This window comes from Vombatus ursinus, unplaced genomic scaffold (genome assembly GCF_900497805.2).
Source record: "Vombatus ursinus unplaced genomic scaffold, bare-nosed wombat genome assembly UNPS02000582.1, whole genome shotgun sequence".
NCBI lineage: Eukaryota > Metazoa > Chordata > Mammalia > Diprotodontia > Vombatidae > Vombatus > Vombatus ursinus.
The window spans coordinates 26,615,334-26,637,680 of NW_020940360.1; the positions used below are offsets into that span (position 1 = coordinate 26,615,334).

The 22,347-nt window shown below is 34.1% G+C and overlaps 1 protein-coding gene across 2 annotated transcripts in view; it reads right to left on the minus strand.

Moving 5' to 3' along the window:
* The window catches only part of ASCC3 (activating signal cointegrator 1 complex subunit 3), a 366,855-nt gene that overhangs the window by 153,218 nt on the left and 191,290 nt on the right, over positions 1–22,347 (minus strand). For both annotated transcript variants that reach the window (XM_027855178.1, XM_027855187.1), the window contains exons 17-21: positions 17,391–17,510; positions 13,108–13,272; positions 10,725–10,811; positions 9,641–9,817; positions 4,474–4,699 (exon numbers count right to left, since the gene is read on the minus strand). In XM_027855178.1, the coding sequence (XP_027710979.1) occupies positions 4,474–4,699; positions 9,641–9,817; positions 10,725–10,811; positions 13,108–13,272; positions 17,391–17,510 (775 nt within the window). The remainder of the gene's footprint in view (positions 1–4,473; positions 4,700–9,640; positions 9,818–10,724; positions 10,812–13,107; positions 13,273–17,390; positions 17,511–22,347) is intronic.

Sequence of the window (22,347 nt, forward strand, 5' to 3'; positions counted from 1 at the left end):
ATTCTTCAAATGCATCCTTTGGTTCTGCCACCAGGTCAAAAGTACTCTGAATTCACTTTATCATAATGAGTTTACAGAGCTTCTGACTGACATGAATTAAAGTTGAAAGCAAACAAGTCACAAGCAAAAGACATCAAAGTAGGAGGAAACAACCATTCAAAAGTATACTAATAAAACAGCAAGCATTTATTAAGTACTTTATGTGTGACAGGTACTATTTTAGGTGCTAGGGATATAAATATAGTAAAATAATCTGTATTCTTGAAGAGCTAGTATTCTTTAGGAGGAGAAAACGAACACATACAAAATAAAAACTGAGAAGATATATACAAAGTAGTTAAATACAAGATAATTTAGGAGACATGGGTATTAGCATTTAGGGGGATGAGCAAAGGCTTCATAAAGAAAGTGATGCCTGAACAACGTCCGGGAGGAAGAAAGTAATTTCGTTAGGTGCAGGTGAGGAGGGAGTGCATTCTAGGCATGTGAAATATGCCAGTGCAAAAGCATAGAGACGAAAGATCTTCTATGTGTCTAATACACATAGAGGTCTAAGTTATCTTGTAAGAGTAACTAGAAGACCAGTTTGGTTGGATCACAGAGTGCAGGATGAAGAATAATGTACAATGAAGTTGAAAAGGTTTGGGTCAGCTTATGATGACTGGTGATGGGGCAGCTAGGTAGTGCAGTGAATTAAGTGTCTAGAGTCAGGAAGACTCATTTTCATGAGTTCAAATATGACCTCTGACACTTACTAGCTGTGTAACCTTGGGTAAGTCACTTAACCCTATTTGCCTCAGTTCCTCATCTGTAAAATGAGTGGGTGAAGGTCATGGCAAACAACTCCAGTAACTTTGCCAAGAAAATCTCAAATGGGGTCATAAAAAGTTAGATGTGACTGACCAAACGATGATTTAAAAAAGCTAAAAAGGGAGTTTAAATTTGATCCTTGAGGCAACAGGAAACCACTTTGATTAAGTAAAAGAGTCACATGGTTAGTCTTCTGTTAAAGGAAAATTACTTTTTGCAACAGTATACAGGATAGACTGTCATGGGGAGACCACTTGAAATGGGGAGACCAATAATCTTGGTAAGAGGTAATGAGGGCCTGACAAAGGTGGTAAACGTGTGAGTAGAAAGGAGTCAGATAAGAGAGATGTTGTGAGGTAGAAATGGCAAGATTTGGCAAATGATTAGATATGTGGGGTGAAGGAGAGTGAAGGATAATACTGATATTGGAAATCTGAGACTGGAAGAATGGTGTTGCCTTTGATAGGAATATGAAAATTTGGACACAGGGAAGGATTTTTGGAGAAAGATAATCACTTCTATTTGGGACATGTTGAGTATAAGAGGTCTCTGAGACATCCAGTTTCAAATGTTCAAAAGGCAGTTGGTAACGTAGGACTGAATGAAGAAAGAGAGATTGGAAGTTGGATATATAACTCTGGGGGTCATCAGGATAGAAATGCTTAAAATTTCTCTATGTCATTTAATATCTATCTTTTCCCCTTGTAAGATTATACTCAATTTTGCTGGGTAAGTTATTCTTGGTTGTGAGCTTAGATATTTTGCTTCCGGATTATTATATTCTAAGCTCTCCACTCCTACACAGTGGTGTCTGCTAAATTGGGTGTGATGATGACTATGACTCTTTGGTACTTGAATTACTACTTTCTGGATGCTTGCAGTAGTTTTTTCTTTGACCTGGGAGCTCTGGATTTTGGCTAGAATATTCCTGGGAGTTTTCATTTTGGGGCTTCTTTCAGGAACTGACCAATGGATTCTTTTTAGTTTCTATTTTGCTCTCTGGTTAAAGTAGTTCAAGCAGTTTTCCTTTATGATTTCTTAAAACATGATGTCTAAGTTCTTCTTTTGGTCATGATGTGCAGACAGTCCAATGATCCTTATTTTTTTTTTCCCCCTTCAGTCTGTTTTCCAGGTCAATTGTTTTTGCTGTTAGACATATCACAGTTCCTTTTTTTGGGGGGGGGGAATGGGGGAGGTTCTTTTAATTTTTCTTGATGACTGATGGAGTCAATAGATTTAGTTCATTCTAATTATCAGGTAGTTATTTTCTTGGGGTAGGTTTTATATTTCATTCCAAGCTGTTAATTCTCTTTTCATATTTTACTCCTATAACTTTCATTTCTTTTCCTATTTTTTCCTCTACTGCTTTGGTTTTTTAAAAATAATTTTAGTTCTTTCAAAAAACTTTTTCTTTAACTCATCCATGCCTTCTGGTTGGACTTACAATCAAGCTGAATTTTTCTTTGAAGCATTACTTATAGATATCTTCAAGTCATTCTCTTCTGGGTTTTCTTCTTAAGCTTCCTTGTCTTCTGAATAGCTCTTTATGGTGGGATTCCTTTTTTTTTTTGCTCATTTTTCCAGCTTACTTCTTGATTTTGCACTTAATGTTAGTGCTGGGCTCTGCTCTTATATTGCTTTCACAGCTCAGATTAGGGATTCTGCAAGCTCTCAGTATTCCCAAAGTGATGTGATCTGGGGTTAAGACTGCTCACTATTTTCCTTATCTGAGCTCTGAAAGTTACTGACCCAGGTTTTGATTCTGTTGGCTTATCTCTGGTTGGCAGTTTCCGTAGAGTGATGCTGGACTCAGCCAAAATCAGCCTGCTGGGAGGCTCTGCTGGCTCACAGACTCAACTGAAGAGTCCCCTTTGATTTGGGACTTCTGTCCTGTTCATTTCACTGATGGCTTTCATGCTGAGCTAGAAGCTAGAATCCAGTCCACATTTTGCTCCTGTGATTAGAGCTACATGGCCATTGCTTGCTTCTGAACTTGTTCCGTGCTCAGTACATACCTAGGGGCTGCTAGCAATAGCTCACCCCAATGTACAGATGTCGTTCTTGGCTTGTCTTTGGATGGGATAGAGTACAACAGAGCTGCCAAATGATACCTGTTCTACAACCTGTGCTAATTTAGAGATCTCCTCAGCTCTCTTCATGCTTTGATGCTTCCTAACCTGGTGTCTGGCCTTGTCTCTCTTTCAGTCCTCGGGTACTTTAATGTTCTACATGCATTGCTCTTGGCCAGACTCAGTCTCCAGTGTCTACAAACCTTTCTATTTGTATCCCTCAGCCACCCTGGGTTGGAAAAAATTACTGACTGTGATTTTTTTCTAGGATTTCCTAATAAGAATTCAGTCTGCTGCATTTACTAGGTTTTTGGGGAGGGGATTTGGTGGAAGAGCTAGGATGCTCTTTTTTCTACTATTACATCATCTTGGCTCAGTTGCAAGTTTTCAGCACAGAAAGGATAAACTCAGGAGAGCTGATGATTTCACTAAAAGTGCAGAGAAAGAAACACTGGGATCATAGGAGAGAGGTTCAGGAAACACCCCTAGCTAGGTGGCATGATATGAGGGATGAACCAGTAAAGAAGACTGAAAAGGAGTAGTTTTCAGGGCCCAGGTAGAGCAATTGGCCTTGGCAAGGGGAAGGGCTACCTCATGAGCAGAGACTAGGGGAAAGTAAGAGAGAGTGGAGTTTGATGTCAAGGGGTTTTGAGATTAAGAGAATGGGAGAAGAGAGAATTTGTGTTGAATAGTCTTATATCACTTAAATGGTAGATAAGGGCCTTACAGCCTATGGGGAAGTGCTGGAGGTGTGGGATGTTTGCAGAAAAGAACAAAGGTCTAGAGAAAGCTTTTCTGGGGAGTAAGAAAGGGAATCAAGGAAGAATAAAAGGATTACTTTACTACTGATGTAACATGGCTATTATAATTCTTTAGGGATATATGATTTGATGGTCTTGCCTCCAGTGATGAAGATAAATAATCTTTTCACAACTTGACGGATTTTCCTAAATTCTTATGGCTTAAAAAAATCATCACCCTTTGGTGATTAGCCTCTCTGAACTTGGTTGAATATAATCTGTTGTTGCGCTCATATCTGAAGGCTTTCCAGCTTGTTAAACTTGTCAAAGCTTGCGTCTTGCTGACAAAACCTTTGACAATTCAGGATCCCTTACACTCCGCAATAAGGCATCAGAGTAGGACTTTAGTGAAGGATAATAGTGTCTTAAATTTCTACAGTTTTTTAGGGTTGAAAAGAAATTTTAATTTCTTTAATTTTAATTTCTATTACCTCATTTGATCCTCACAGTAATATATGAGTTATTTTATGTAAGTACTAATACTGGTATTTTATTAAAAAAAAAAAAAGGAACTGAGGTTCCTACATACTAAGTGGCCTTCCAAAGGTGAAAAAAAAAACTATCATGTGGTTGAATCATAACAAAAATCAGGTTTTCCAAATCTGAGTCCAATGATCTTTTCCCTATACCTTGCTGTTAGTACAAGAGTAAAATAATAGTTTCCACAAGAAAAGGATATTAGATTTCATAATCAAAATAATAACACTTTATGTGAAATATCATAATGGTATTTTTAATAGACAAAATATTTTATTGCCAAATAACATTTTAAAAACAATTCAATTCTTTCTTACCTATTTCATCTTTCCTCATGTCTTTCAGTTTATCTACAGTGAGTTTCTTTTCTTCTAATTTTGTAAGGACAGATGGTGGTAACACTGAAAACTGTCTCAGAGGGCTAGCCCAACCCCACAATCGCTTGTCAATGACTTTGCTGAGGTTCAAAAGCCGGTAAGTCATAGCAGGCCAACGTTTCCTAAGAGCAACTTCAAAAAGAGCACGCACAATTCTAGCTGCATTCTGTAGAACAAAAGAAGGGGGGTATAGAAAAAGACGAAAAGATGAGATGTTAAACTTTAAAGATTCCTTGTAAATATCAGTCAGATAAGAGGCATTTATAAAGTGCTTATTATGTGCTAGGTACTATGTTGAGTGCTGGAGATATAAAGAAAGGGAAAAACTGTCTCTATTCTTAGGGAGTTCAAATTCTAAGATGGGAGAGGAAAGGGAAAGAACATGAAATAACAAGATTACATTGAGCAGATAGAAAGCAGTTATAGCAGGGACGGTGCTAAATGTGTTATTCAGATACAATTTAAAAAATAAGATTGGAGTAACTTTTTAAAAAATGTTCTTTAGGCATCTTCCCCCCCCAACCCCTTAAAGCCCATAATAAGATTTTCATCATGAAATTACCCTAACATTTTTCTATTAGAATAAAAATAATTTGTTGCAACAAATAAGAAAAACAATTAAATGGCCAGCAATTTACTTGGAAGGAAAATTTAATACTTTTATATTAAACGGTATACATTGTTAAGTTATGTGCTAAAGGTGACTGTCCTGAAGGCAACATATGACAAATGAAGAAGAGATCTGGACAAGGTGACAACACTAGTGAAAATGTAAATGTAAGGTCAAAGGTAGCAAGACAGGTTGTTAAGGGAAGGTGGCAAAGCAAGGGTCTGAAATTATCAGCTGAGTGTGCTAACTTCTACTCCTAGGAGTTAAAGAGCATCTAGCAGCAGAGGAAGGTGCCCAAAGGCTAATATAGTCTTGAGTAATATTCCAGAAACAAGGAGGTGAGGGTTCCAATGTTCTTCCCTAATCAGACCTCCTCTGCTATGTCACCTTCAGTTCTTTTTACCACAGTTTAAGAAGGACACTGATAAGCTGCACAATGCACAGAGGAGGGTAATCATGGTGCAGAGCTTTGAGTTCATGTCATATGAGGACTGGCTGAAAGAATTAGGGATCATTAAGCCATAAAAAAGAAGACTGGTTTTGGAGGGTTGGGGGTAAGGTGCAGAGAAAAATAGCTATCTGCAAGTATTTAAAGGGCTCTCATGTAGAAAGATTAGATTTTTTTTTTCTGTTTGATTTAAGAAGAAAGAAGCTAGGTTTAATGGGTGGAAGCTTCAAAGAAGAAAATTTAGGTATAATGTAGTAAAAAAACACTTCTTATAATTAGAGCTGTCCAAAAGGAGAATGGGCTGCCTTGAGAGGTGGTGAGTTTCCCTTCTTTGGAGTTCTTCAAGTAGAGTTTGCAAGACCACTTATCGGCATACTACAGTGGGCATTCCTTTTGTATATGGGTTGCACTAGATGGTCACTGAAGTCCCTTCCAATGCTTGAATTCTCTGACTCTTGGGGCATTTTAGTGTCTTAGCTTTCTTTTTGAAGTTTTTGCCTCTCAAATGGTGTGATTCAGGGAAATTTCAGGTTTCACTTCCTACCCAAGAGGAAGGAATTTAAGAGGAAGAATCTGAGGATGAAGCTAACTTGTTCAAAGAAGAGGAAAGATTCTAAAGGAAATCCTTTGGAGGGCAGAGGAAGATTAACACTATGGAGGATTAGAACTGAGGTAGATAGCAATGAATGTGAAGAGAGAGATAGCAGAAAATGGAGATTTTTTCCCCCCAGGGATTATACTTAGTATTTTAGATCTATGCACATCAGTTATATCAGAGTTTTATGCAAGAGTGCAATAGTACACTTGAAGTCCAATACCTGAATACCGATACCAGTACTTTTAGTATTCTAGGGTTTAGTATGATCAGTAGAAAGGCATTTGTGGACCTCACCTTATATAGGGAATCTAACTTTCGTGTAGATTCTTCATTGAACATGAAGCTAGCAAATACCCTTTCCCACTTGTTTTATATTAACTTTAGCCCTGTAGTGATGGATACTTTTCAGAAAAATATAGCATTACAGTTTTGTTTTAGGCATTGGTATAGCAGGAACACTGATTCTGAAGTGAGAGAATACAAGTTCAAAATTGTGGCTTTTATTTCCTCTAAATTTGTGAGTCTAAGTTCTGTCTTCTGTAAAATAAAAGATGTCATGATGTGATAACTTTGCTGAATGATCCTCTGGATCAACATTTAAAAGTGAGGCGTAGAAGGGGAGAAAAAGTGTTTCCTATTGTCCTATGTAAAAAACAAACAAAAAGGACATTCCTTTTATAAGATGAGGTCTACTATATGTTCTTGACTATGCTATTCTATTGACTATACTAAGCTCTAGAATACTAAAGGGACTTTTCAATGAGGTTTGAAACCATTCAAGAGAAACTGGTCAACAAATACATGTAGTAAAAAAAATCAATGGATGAAAAATGAATGCCTGCTATCAAACCTATTGTACATGCATGGATGAACAGTCCATTGAGTTAATGTATCATTACCTGCATATTAGATAAGCATTACTGAATCATGAGCTGGGCCCAGAACTGAATAAGAGGAATAGCATGGATTGTGAGTGGGAATTTTTTTTTAAACTACAACTGATGCTATAAAGCTATGAATCATGGAACATCATAATCTCTAAAGAGCACTGCAGAGGAGCAAGATAGATACAGATAGGTTGCAACCTACTGTTGACAATGATTTGTATGCAAAAAGTGGTATAATAGGTAACACATATGGGATGTAATGATCAGGAAAAAAAGGTGGGTCAGCCATGTAGTAAGACTGGGGTATAAGAGATAGGTACACTAGGGTACACTTTGCACAAAGAATTTTCAAAATCCTACAAGAAGGCTTCTAGAGCCTTGGATAGAGAGAGGATCCTTCTTCATATAGGATGCATTGGAGTCTATGGACAAGAACTGAATAAGATGAGAAGGTATGGGACGGATAGCAATCTACACTGTTTGGGGGGGTACTGACATTGAGATCATTTATCTACTGAAATACTGAATTGAGTTTTTTGGTTCATATTTGTTATTTCAATAGTATCCTGCAGGAGTGGGGAACCTGTGGCCTTGAGGCCACATGTGGCCCTCTAGGTCTACAAAGGCAGCCCTTTGACTGAATCCAAACTTCACAGAACAAATCCCCTTAATAAAATGATTTGTTCCGTAAAACTTGGACTCAGTCAAAAGGTCGCACTTGTGGACCTAAAAGGCCACGTGTGGCCTTAAGGTCGCAGGTTTCCCACCCCTGGATAGGGAACCCTTGAATAAGAAACTCCTTATACCAATGTGACCAGCAATTGCTGGGCAACTTTTAGTCTTAGAGACTGAAGTCTAATTGTAAGTGGTAAAGGATAGTGCCATAAAGTAACTAACTTTATGGAGGACTACCATGTCCACTACATTATATATATGGAAAGGACGTTTATGTCCTTTAGTGCCACTGCCAGAAGCATAATATTAGGCTGCATGGTCTACAGATTTATTTAAACAATATAGCCCTTATATTCTCATCTCAGTATCTGGTAAAATAACATACCACGATCATTGAGACTAAGCTAAGTATCCTCAATGTCTCTTAATCAAATCAGGTTTGTTAACAATTATGTTATTGTTAACATAATATAGCTCGGATAAAACTATGCATAAGTCAAGTTTCTCAGACTTCCTAGCCATGCCATCAACTAAACAAAACAAAACATAAAATAATAGTATTTTGTGGGAAAAAAAAAAGGAAGTTAGAAATAAAGATTGTTGCCAAGTTACAAGAGTGCTTATTAAGTGCATATTGTTCTCTGATATCCCACTGGAGAATCACATGCAACCCAAGATCAGTAAAAAATTGGATAAGTTAAAAGTTTCTCACCACACCTGTTTCCACTTTTTATATTTTATGAAATCATCACCTGGATACTGTTTTTATTACATTCTATAACACTTTCAATTAATATATTAATGTACCTAAGTCACATTTATAAACTTACCTTCTTTTCATGTTTAAAGGAATTTTAAATTATTTCTTTGTATTTGTTTTAATGTGTAATATAACTTTTCATGGAAATATATCTTCCATATATTACACCTTTATATTTCAAAACCATGTGTCTCTTCCTGCTTTCATCTCATAACATTACATTCATTCATTCTCACAAAACCTATTACATATAATAAAATTCAATAAAACTATGTGTTTAGCATGTTTAGTTAGGATTATCTTTACTTTTACTTAATTTAAAGTTGTTACTAACCAATGAAATATAATGGAAAAAGAAGGATGTTCTTAGTAAATGAAGACAAGTTCTAAAACTAAGTTTGTTAGGTTAAAAAAGCTCATTTAAAGGAGCAAATCTTGTTTTTTTCCCTTCACTTAAATGGAAAAGAGGATTGTAAACAAAATGACCTACATTGCCCTCATGAAGTGTAGGCCCAAACTGAATTATTAGAGTGTTTAAGACATCATTTTTTAAAAAGTTACAAATTCACTGAACTTCATGGTTGAGGGAAACACTTTCCTCTAAGTCCCCAATATTATAAACTAAGGAGTCAGTGAAGGGTTTATTTGTTGAGAGTTTGAATATGATCGCATTTGAAATGAATTTGGTACAAGATACATTTATTAAACTTAACTCATAGGAATGTGTTATACAGTAGGTACACACACACACACACACACACACACACACACACACACAGAAAGTTTCCAGCTTTCTAAGATATTTTGCATTCTAAAATCCAATCATATCCTTGCCTTCTGTAAATGAGTAAAACAAAATGATAATCATATTAGGTTGTTATATTACTTTGTTAAATAAAAAACATGGCCATTAGAAATATTTCAAACTAATAATCCTCACCTTTGATTTTCACAAATCTAGAAAATAAAAAGGCTAATTTAAAGCATGTTTCTTAAGAGATAAATAAGTCTGATGAAATGAGTTATTAAAAGTTTCTCACAATAGTAGTCAACAATACTCCTATACTGAATAAGTTATTTATGTAGGAAACATTGAGAATGAATGAGGAAAAGAAAAAAAAAATCTTACCTGTGCAACATATGCAGAATCTGATATCAGAGAGAAACTATCCATCTCTCCTCGACTTATATATGTTTGGAGAAGGATATTTATTTTTCCATAACTATTTTCTACACCTCCAGGAGCAGAAAGTTCACAGAAATTATTCAATAAAACATCTAACTCCTCTATTTCTTCTTCTCTGACCTATAGGGGGAAAAAGTTTTTAAGAATAACAGTTGATTTTTAAGAAAAAAGTTACTATAAATTTAAACTGACATTACTCATTTTTGAAAAAAAAAATCTATTTTGCTATAAATGTTTCCTATTTTAATGCTAAACAACCTCCACACACTATCGCTAATAAAATGTTATTTGAAATGGTCTTAATACTCATAAAATTACATTATTATTCATCACCAATATTAAGGTTGCCATTGACATACAAAAATTTGATATGCCACAAAAATTGAATCTTCTGACCTCACTATCCTCCAACTGATGAGATTTCATTTTTTATTTGACCAGAGTAAAACCTCTGTCCATCTAGATTAGGTCAATCTTGAATTAACATTGAATGCATTCATTATAGTCATATATTTTTCACATTGTATAATACAGTCACACCTCAAGACTGTGAAGTACTATGATTCATGGTATTAAGTTTTCTCTGTTAATAAGATTAAGTAATAATACAACTAAAGAAAAATTCATATCAAAGGTTTGAATAAAACATAACATTCTATATTACCTTTAATTTGTATTATTATAGTATTACATAGTATATTATAGTATTATAAAACAAAACATACATTTGCATTCTTTGTGATTTCCTAAAGTTTCTGTTAACACAACACATATTTTAAAAAAGCAGATATTTGAATTTGATAGTACAGGACCAATATATGTCACGATGTGACAATAAATCACACTGGAGTTACATAATTTTGGTAGATTAAAGCAATTCCCCATATTCTGAAATACTGCATGTTATTCAGTTTATGTTTTCCTGGGATAAGAATTCTGTAAGGAGAAAATGGTGTGGCATTTTTTAAGATATGGTTTAAATACTTATATATTACACATAAGTGGTTCCAACTGCAAATAACCTTACCTTAATTTGCTCAAATTCTTCAGCTTTAGACACTATAGCAAGGATATCTCCTTCTGTTTTATGAGCATCAAAGAGTTCATTGAAGGTCTACCAAAGTAAGTTTAATATTTAATTATTATTCTAAAGGAAAGTCCCATATAGTAATTTAAATAATTAAATGCAATTAGAATTTTTATTAGACTGCGCACACACACACACCCCTCCCTAGAACACAGCAAGAGTTTATAATGTCTATTGAACACTCTTTATTCCCTAGATCGTAGCTTTGGAAATATCACCTCATTCACTTAAATATGACTAAAATCCATTTCTAAAATATGTTAGCTAGGAGATCGCCAAAAGTATAAAAATTTATTTAAATTTTCTAGCAGAGCCACTGTAAGATCACTAAGAATTTGCATCATGATGGTCAGGGTCCTGTTCTCCTTCAATGTGTGCATATGCAAATAAATACTATTAGTTCCCCACTTGCCAATTTACATAACCCATAAAATTAAAAGTGGAACAAGTAGGGATACATAGTTTGCCTACTGTTGCCAAAGGCTTTGAAAATTTTACTAAAAAGGTTATGCAGGATAGTTTGTACCAAGTGAAAAAATAATATAAGGAATGGACATAGAGGAGGGCAGAAACAGAAATTAGAGGTGACCCGGAGGCAACATTAAAATACTTTTCTTTTACAATTGTGTAATAATAGTAGTAATAATACCTTAGAATGACACTGCACTTTAAGATTCACAAAGCACACTTTCACAACAATGATGTAAAAGACACTATAAGCATTATTATCCTCATGTTACTAATGAAGACACTTGGGCATTGAGAGATTAAATACATGACCATGGTCCTATTGCTCCTAAGTTTTACAAGCAAGATGAGAACTCAGCTTTTTCCTGACTCCAAATGCACTTTGCTCTTTTTACTATACCACATTACCTTTCTACTATGCTCTGTTTTAAAAAGTACTCTCACATTTAATTCATTCCCACAACCCAACACCCAATGGCGAGCCACCTAAAGTAATTGACAGTCTGTCAGAAAGTGATTCGCGACAAACCAACTGGTGATTGAGCTAAGGAAAATCTGCAGTTAGTTATGAACTACTGGGTAAGAGTAATAAGATAATGCGATATGATGACATCATAAAAAGATACACCACAATAAAAAGTCAGATATTGGTTCTCAAAAGGCTGAAAGAAAACTGGTAAATACATTAGCATGTCCTCTGAAATGTAGAAAATCTGTAGGTACATAATGAAAGATGGGTCCAAATAGTTGTGATGTCCATATAGAAATATAATCCACACACTTCGTTAATGCTGTCAAATATATCTCATCAAATTTGGCCCTATGTTTTGGCAATGCACATTGGGACATAACTGGGACCAACTAAGTGGCTGGTACTAGCTGGGGTAAAGTATGTAAATCTCTAATCAATTCATCAATCAATCAATAAGCATTTATTAAGAAACTACAATGTTCCAAGCACTGTGCTTGCTTCTAGGAATATAAACACACACAGACACAGACACAGACACAGACACAGACACAGACACAGACTCACACACAGACACACACACACGCACACACACAGAGCTTGAGTTAGGACAGAGTTAATATCCTGTGTCTGGGGCTGTTCATCTTTAGCATATTACCTATCTGAAATCGGATTAGCAACTGACTTACCTATAGTTCATAGCCTCTTGGATTCAGATGCCCTGTTGTCACCCAGTTAACAGACCTGATCTGAAGTGTTCAAATTATGGCTACTCTCTTTCCATTTAAGCCTAGCTTCCTCTGTCTCTTTTAGACCTTAAGCATAAGAACTTCTCTAATTACTGGTGCTTGAGGTGATACATGAAACATGGGTTGTGGTCCACCTAGCCAAAAATATCACCAAACAGCTTTCTAGTGATGTACTGTACTCCTGTACTCCTTGTTAGACTAGTGCCTCAGAAAGCTGATACAGTCTGCTTCCAGACTATGAAGCTTTTCCAGTTTTGTAGATCTTATCAGGGCTTGCACCTTCACATCAAGGGATATTGACAGAACAGTGTAGTGGATAAAAAGCTGCCCTTTAAGTCAGGAGGACTGAGATTCAAGCTCTGTCTTAGCACAGAGTGGCTCTGGCACACGGGGTAAATCATCCTACCGCTGAGGGCCCCAGGCAACTCTTTAAGACTTCCAATTAAACAGCAGGGGCTGCATTGTCAGAATGATTTTTCTCATTGGGAACTCCCTATAACAAAAGAAATCACAGGCCGAGTATAAAAAAAATTATGAATAATGCTTATTTCAATTTTTTCTCTTAAACAGGGAAATATAGGAAAAGGGCCAGGTTATTATTAAATGTATTACTGAAATTTTATTTATTATGCTATACCTCAATGGTGTTGTATTTGATATAGTAGTGGCTAGCAGTCCTGCCCAAATCTGTTGAAGAAAAATATCCAGTCCGTTCTTCAAAACGAATCATTCGGGCTTTGTCTAGCTTTCGCCCAACTTCAATGACTAACTGTTCTCGATGTTTCTCCAATGTTGGGTCCATCTACAGAAGAAAGACACACACAGTGAATGATGAAATGTCATTTTTATTGGACTCCAATTTTCAAGTAGTTAGGTAATTATAAAAATTACCTAATTTTGTTACTGACATCTTATTTAGAAGACTAGGAGACACCTTTCTTTACTAGCATTACTTAAGAAACATATGTTCGATAACTTTACAGCTACATTTATGTAACCATTGAAAAAATTACATTATAACCATGAAATATAAAAAAGAACTGTACACTCAGAGAAATTATTTATTTATGTTATGACTGTGGCTATAATAATCTTTTAAAATATAAAATTAAAATTTGGCAAATCATTGATTGATCTGTGCCACTAGGCAGTCTTCAAATTTTGATATACTCAAACATGGTACCTTGCACACAATTTGTAGAATTGAATAGAAAACAAATAATGTGCATTCTTCCTCTACCATTTAACCCAATAAGAATTTTAAAAATGTAACATTACTCTTCTCTCATTAGTAGAAATGGGTTGCCTTCCAGGGTCTAGACTATATTGGTATTAATCCAAGTCATAAAAAAAAATGAATTTGTTAATTACTTTCTTGAAGTACAACAATATATTCTTTCACCATTTCCCCCTAATTGCTAATGGATACCTTTGTCTGTAGAGACAGTATAGCTAGCACTTATATAGCACTTTAAGGTTTGCAAAAACCTTAACAAATATTAACTCCTTTGATCCTCACAACAACCCTGTGAGATAAGTGTTGTAATCATTGCCATTTTGAAGAAACTGAGGCACTAAGAGGTTAAATATCTTGTCCAGAATCACACAGCTAATCAGGATCTGAGGCTGGATTAAAACTCGGGTATTTCTGATTCCAGAACCTATACTCTAGGGCTGCTAGTACTACTACTGCTACTGGCTAGCTAGCATTTATATAGCACTTTAAGGTTTACCAAGAACTTTACAAATGTTAACTCATGTAACCATCACAACAATGCTGGGAAGTAGATGCTGTTATTATCTTCACTTTACAGAGGACAGTAAAGTAGAGAGAAGTTCAGTGTTTTGCCTAGGGTCACACAGTCAGTAAGTGTCTGAGACAGGATTTGAACTCAGGCCACCCTGATTCCAGGTCCAATGCTCCATCACCTAACTGCCAAGGATGAAGCAGTAGTAACTACTATTTTGAATTGATTTTACACATCAACAAACCTTTCTTTTATTCTTGAAAACTTTAATCAAAGCAGTAGAATTTAGGAATAGATTTAAAAACAAAATCTGTACTACACGGTGGAGCAGCAGCCTGATGTAATATAGATAGAGAGCTGGCAGAAGATCTGGGTTCAAGCTCAGTCTCTGATGCTCACTGGTTGTGTATTCCTGGGCAGGTTGCTTAACCTCTTTAGTGCCCCAGACAATTTTATATGTTAAATTGTAGTGTAAGTGCTGATCTGCAGTGGTTGAGTTTCTTCACTGACATTTCCGTAAACCAATGACATCACAGATCTGAACTCTGTGTGTGTGTGTGTGTGTGTGTGTGTGTGTGTGTGTGTGTGTGTGAGAGAGAGAGAGAGACAGACAGACACAAAGAAGGAGAGACAGAGAGAGACAAAAAAAGAGAGGGAAAAGGGGGAAGAGTGAGAAAGGGGGAAAGAGGAAATGGGGAGACAGAAGAGGGAGAGGAAGGGATAGAGAGACAAAAAAAGACATACATACACAGGGATTACAGAAAAGTGACTTCAGTAGTTGTGTGTGATGAATTGGCATCCTATCAATAAAATGAGCTAAAAAGTAAAGACATTCGCTGCCTCAGGTTTATAAAATACAACATTTAGAAATCTTTATTAGTAAACCAGTGAATGAGAGTGAAATTACTTAAACTGAATTATCTAGCATGAACTTCACAGCTAATAGACACTTCACACTTAGTATAACAAAACATGTATTACTCATATACTCATTATAGTGAGACAGATATATCACTAATTGAGAGAGTTTTAAATTATGATAAAAAGATGCCATGTATTTTGGGAGGAAAAGAAAATTTTAAAAAATTAGTTCTCTTAAAATAGTAAAATGTATAGAAATTACTATTTTGCTCTTTATTTCATATCTACCTTATGATATAAGTATCTGTTTTTTGGATTTCTTTCCATGAAGCTTCTCAGAATATTTTCATTGGGGCATATACATTTGTAAACATAGTATTTTATTTTAAACTGTTCATATGCAATTTTATAGGTTATACACACATTGACTAACAATTAGTCAAAAAGTATTTACTGAGGTAAAGTACTAGAGGTAAAAAGAAAGTGAAAAACAGTCTTACCCTCAAGGAGTTACATTCTAATGTGGGAAATAAAATATAAGTAACCAGGTAGCAAGACACACATACACACACATAAATACATACATATATATTAGATGGAAGGTAATACCAGAATGGAAGGTACTAGCAGCTGGTGTTGTGGGAGACTGGAAAAGGAAAAAATCCAGGGAAACTAAGAGGTAGAGATGAAGAGGCAGAACATTTCAGGATTGGAGCTCAGGCAGTGGAAATTCAGAGGTTAGTAGATGGGGTTTCTTGTAAGGAACAACAGTAGTTTAGTGTACTTTTTTTTGTATCCCTAGCACTTAGCATAGAAACTGGCACAAAGGAGGCACTTAATAAATGTTTAGTGATTGACTGACTGATCCAGGACAGTCTTTGGGGACATCTATGGTTGGTGGACAAGACATGAAAAACTAGCAAAGGAGACAAAGAGAACCAGGAGAGAGTAGTGTTATGAAATCCTAAAGTGGAGTGAGTGTCCAGAAGGAAAAGGCAATTAACAGTGTCAACTGGGGCAGAGAAGTCAGGAAGTACCAGGATTTAGAAAAGGCAAGTTATCTAGCAATAAAGAGATCACTGGTAACTTTAAGTAAGGGAGACAGCAGAATATATTGGAAAGATCACTAGACTTGGAATTAGAAAATACACATTTGCATCCTACCTCTTGTCTGTGATCTTGGTTAAGTTATTACCTCCCTAAGCCTCAAATTTATTTATAATTTGAGGAGGGTTGAATTAACCTTTAAGATGTTCTACCTACTATCTATAAAATGAGAGATCCATTTGAAACTTGGTGCAGGTTTCAAACAATGAATGGTGATACCAAGACCATCAAGAATAATTATAAATGAGAAAAATCTACTGGATCTAGTTTGTAGTCTTTAAACTGGTTGTTTCTCATTTGTACCTCAATTTTACCATCTACAAATTTACCTCATGTGAATGCTGCAAAGAAGAATGAATGGAAAAATGACTAAACAGGTTGTTTGGACTACAAAAACATACCTAGTAAAAGAGCATATGTACACAGAAAAGTTTTTTTAAGTGCTTTTAAAGAAAATTATACGAATTATATTCAAAAGCATTCCCAGTGTCAGCAAAGTTGGGTGTTAGTCACCAATAGCTGATTAATGACTATCAAACAGTTCTTTATTAGAAAGAAACTTGACTTTAATCTATAATTAGGGAATATTTAAAAATACGGCTCTACAGAAAAGACACTTTCTCATTCTCCACAAGTCATGTAGACAACACAACTCTAAATATGAACCACAAAAAGATGATTCACATTATGTGTTCACATTCAATCATAAAATAAAACATTAAAAAAAAAAAGATCTCAATTCTAAAATTTAGAAAAAGAAAGCTCACAACATGCTATCTCTTAATTATGGATTGTGTGTTAAGAAGGGACTTGAAAAGAAGAATATATTATATGTAGCATAAGTCTATTATTTTCAAAGTTTTGCTAGGTTTTCTATTCTGACATTTCATAAAATGAAATTCTAATGAGTAGTAGAAAAAAATAAAATTTTAAATTGTGGAAATAAGAACATAACAGGTAACTTGTTGACGATTAATAAATTTATTTAGCAGTATAGTGGGGTAAAAGTTTTGAGAAAGAAGACCACAGACAGCAAAAATTGATTTTCCTTTGTACTTTTGATTAAAGATAAAAAATCTTTCCTTTATCTAGGCACATAACTGTTGTCAGATGAAGCGGCAATAGCAAATATTTAGCCTCATATCATGAATAGATTACAGAACCAGAAAGCAGATCTAATTTTTTAAAAAAATGCATTTTATACCTGATAGGCTTTGTGACTGATGCCATATACTAATGGATTTGCTCTCATCCGTACATAAAGATAAGTGTAACTTATCCACTTCACTGCCTCTTCCACATTAGTAACTGTTCCCAGAGCAATCTGCAAGTCCAAATATGACAAAAATTAAACATATGTTACAAGCAGAAAATCAAGAATATTTATTCATAAGCAAAGGGTTTAAATCAATCTATACTTTTAAAAGAAAGTGAACAATTTATAGGCATTTCTATTAATATTTAAAAGAAACTCCATCTCAGTTTGAAAATGCAATAATGAGCATGCTGTTTTCAAAATGAGTGGTGACTAGAGAAGTCCAAGGACTTGGGTTCAAATAATAGTGCTGCCACTTCTTAATTATGTGACCATGGGCAAGCCACTTAATGGATGGCAGTACAGTTTCCTCATCTATTAAATGAAGCTACAGGACTACATGACCTATTATCTATCTGCCTTTCAACTCTTAATCTTTGACCTTATATTTGGTTAATAATGTTTTTCAAATTGAGAATAAGGATATTTTTAGCCATCATTATTAAAATATGTTCTACTTGAAAATGAATTAAAAAAACAAAAAGTCTGAAACTTGTAAGTGAATTAATTTCACTATAACACACCATTTTTAAGTTCAGACTTCTTTACTGTATTGATATATATAGTCATCACAGATTATACCACTATTTCCCTTTTGAGACTCATACATACCACGTTTTCCAATATTATGTAAAAGCTTTATGAAAACAATTGAGCAAAATACATTGAAACTGTCACCATTTCCCTAGATAATATTTTATTAGGATGGTCATATAAAATGGTTTTTATTGGAATACTTCTCTTCACTAAATATATATAGTATCTCTAAATTATATATCAGAATAACGGAAATGTTATTTAGTCTTCAGTTTTTATAGCTGAATGTGATTTTTATCATAAAAAATGCATTTCAAACAAGTCCAATTTTAAATTTCATGTCTATTTTTAATTGTCAGCTTGAAGTAAAATCTAGTTCCTGATTTAGTATATTACTTTTACATCTATGACTTACACTTTACATAATTTTTTATAATTCACAAAAACCTTTTCTGGCCCAGATTTGTGATTCCATGAGTGCAGACAAATTCTCTCTGCCAATTCAGATCATTAACTGTTTTGCAAATTAGACTTAAAGTATTGCCTGGTAATTGGACTTGAACTAAGTCTTCCTGACTCCAAGGCCATCTCTCAATTCACTACGCCATAATGCTGCTTAATAAAAATAATTTCATGATAAATAATAACATTAAAAAAGTAAGTTAGATAATTTTGAACTTATCAATTCTGACAACTCCAAAATAAGTAGAAATGTATTTTTAGGCAATACAGAAGTCTTAGAAAACAAAAAAATTATGTCAACAACATGATTATGATACCAACAGCACATAAAGACAACAGATATACAAGTAATCACTTTTCCTTTAATTGAGGTTTTCCATTTCATTTTTTTAAAAAAATGCATCAACACAATGTATATGTTATTGTTCAATAATTTTATCCTCAAAACAAAAATTACTTTATCAAACTCCCAAATGTTTTGTGACTACTCACTTACATTCACAATGCATTTCCCCAAATATCCAAGAATATATATCTAAAATGGCCACCCACATTCCAGTGTCTCAATCTTTTTACATCTCTACTCTAATTGCTAACACAGAATCACAAAAGTAAAAGCAAAATCAGTATCATTATTTAATTATATGAATAAAGAAGTTATATAATGACATCAATGTATTTATTAACATACTTTCACTAGTATTCACCAGTAAAAGGGAGTAAGAGAAATGGCAGGAAGAATAGGAGAAAAGATATTATACACACACACACACACACACACACACACACACACACTTACATCTACTGTAAAAAATAATGTGATTTCAAAACCAAAAATAGGAATACTCTTTTGCATAAAATTTGACAAAATGGAGGTACAATTTATAATTTTATTCTCTTAAGGATTTCTTTACAGTAAGGGGGGGTATTAAATTCTATAATGGGTTAAAACAAGAAACGCTGTACAATTTCATTCCCTAGAGATCTTAAATAATAGGACAGACATCCATTTGTCTGGATTGCTTTAAGGGAAGTTAGTTTGAAGGCAAGGTTAAAGACCAGATGCTTTCTTAAGTTCTTTTCCAAATTTTTAACTGAAAGATGTAAAATGCTTTCTTATCACGGAATATGTTAAGACATTTAAAAATAATAAACCACTCTGAAATTAGATAATTTTATAAACAACAAAAAATTTACCATGCTCTTAGTATCAAAGAAAAAGAAATCAAGAATTAAAAAAAAAAATACAGTTCTAAGCAATTATAATAAAAGAACAGGGGGAATGAACTACAGAGTTAACAGAGATATGCAAAAGAAGACTTCTGGATATTTACAATAAAAGAAATGTATCTACCCAATGATAAAATTATTGCAGTGTATTTTTAGATGCCAATCCTTGATCGCCATCTAGTGACAAATATCAATAAGTACTTCTAAATAGTTACTGCAGGTCGTAGCTGTAGTGCACTTGCCTGATAAAATCTAAATTATTTTACAATACCTTCCGGTGATGAAACTTAAGAAAGTGGGAATTTGTTACCTTGTTTAACAAAGTAGGATAATCAACTGATCTTATATAAAAAAGCAAATATGTTATACTTTATAATTCTAATTATAAAATGCACCGAAAGATTGGTTTTAAAACAAACAAACAAAACACAGATATTATAAATTTATCTAGTACTCTCCAGCCTATTACAAAAATTACCCCAAGGCTTTCTAGATTTCTAAGCTTTAAAAAGCAGAGTAACAGAAGAAGAAAGCAAAAAACTGCCAAAAGTGATTAGATTTGTAAAAGATAATATCTAAAAGTATTTTTCTACTCTTGAGGATTCAGTTCTTGAAAATGTATCTGGTAGCATGGTGAGGCTCCTGTGGACTTCTTCATGAAAAGTTAGGCAAGAGTAAGGTAGAACTTAATGCTGCCTTCAATTAGGTCTTATTGCTACATACATCCAAAAGTCTGGAAGAAGTTTGTCTTTTTCTTCCTTTATTATCCAGTCTAGAATAGTCCCATCAAAGAAAGACTAGTCAAGTGCTAACCATCTATCCCACTTAATGCTATCCTCTAGCACCCTATTTGGGACAGTTCAGATTAAATTTGCATTCTCTACCTCAGTTCTATTAAACATATGCAATATTTTTCTAACAGTATTTTTCCTAGTTTTTTAAGAATGTGAAGTCGCAATGCCTAAAAGTGACATTAACATTAAAGACTAATGCCAGAGATTTTTATAACAATTTTTATTTAAAATCTTATTTCCAATCCTCTAATTTCTTGTTACTTGGTGTCTGGTTTTATGATTATTTCCTGAGTACACAGTGAATATTAAGAGTATAAAAATCCTAAAAGATAGGAATCACATCTTTGTGTACAGTGAGAATACTAAATGTTAAGCAATGATAATTTTCCCCTAAAGACTGTGTTAACTAAACAACTATATTTGATTTTATTGTAGTTCAATTAAAATAAATGCTTTACTTTAAACTTGGGTAACAGATACTTTTGTTTTCAAATAAATATTCAGTTTTGAGACACTGTGTTACATTTTCTTCTTTTTGATTTGAAAAATATATTTACTGAATCTATCTTTACCTATTCTCTGAAAATATATAAATCATAATAGAGGATAACAACAATATTATAGATAATTTTTCATAATTATTTTTCTAAGCATTCAAATTTTGTTATTTTGTGCACCAGAGAAATTCTAAGTTCTTGTAAGTACAGTTAAATTTGCTTTAGAATCTAAGAAAATCCAAAAAAATACAAAATCATGTAATATGTAAATAAATTGGTCTTTATTTGATGAATACAAATTTGAGGAATACAAAGAATCCTGAATCAAAGTCTCAATTGTTTATTTACTGCAATAAATGTTCAGGGGTATCTTGTTTACGTTTATGTTGGTTCTTGATGGTCTCTGAGTTCTCTTTCAACTATATAACTATGATTCTGGATTATACAACTTTTGGTATATAAGGATTATTGGTAATATGCTATAGGTTACTACCACCATGCAGGTTCCCATTATATTTTGAGTCACTTGCAATTTGATTCTACCAAAACCACACACAAAATTCTATTAATAGCAACATACAGTAATCTGAAAGGTCTTTTTCCTTATAGTTTTCTTTTTTAAATCAAAGATTACATGGATAGACCATTTTCCATATAGATTTTATAGTCATCTGAATTGGGAGTTGTTAATCTCTTCTTGTTCTGGCAACCTTGTGAATGGATGTAATAATAATATAGGTAATTTTTTCCCTTCTTTTAATATTTTTCCCTCATTAAAGTCTCAAAATTTAATCTCTGTGCTATATCTTTAAAAGTATATTTCTTCTGTGTCACATACTTGGTCAAGGTAGGCACATTTCCTCACTTTATTTTCTCATAAGCCATTTCCCTAAAAAACCATTAGGAACTGAAGTGTTAAAAGTCTAAATACGATGGCTCTGTTGCTACTGATGATGACAGAAGATTACTACGGAAATGCTGAAAAATACCTTCTACTTGATTTCTATTTGGTGTGCCCGTTACAATTTCAGTCAGTCATTCAGTCGGTAAACAAGCAATTATTAAGTGCTTATTCTGTGACAAGGTAATGTGCTAAGTTCTGAGGATATATGGCAAAAAATAATGTCTTCCCTTAAGGAGCTCAGCTTCTAATAGAGAAGACAACTACAAGCAATTATGTACATACATGATAAATATCTGGTAAATTGGAAGGAATCTCAGAGGGATAGCACTAACATAAAGAGGAGAACTGGTAAATTTTTCTGCAGAAGGAAGCCAGCAAAGCCAGGAGGTGTAGGGAGTGTATTCCAGGAATGAGGAAGGGTG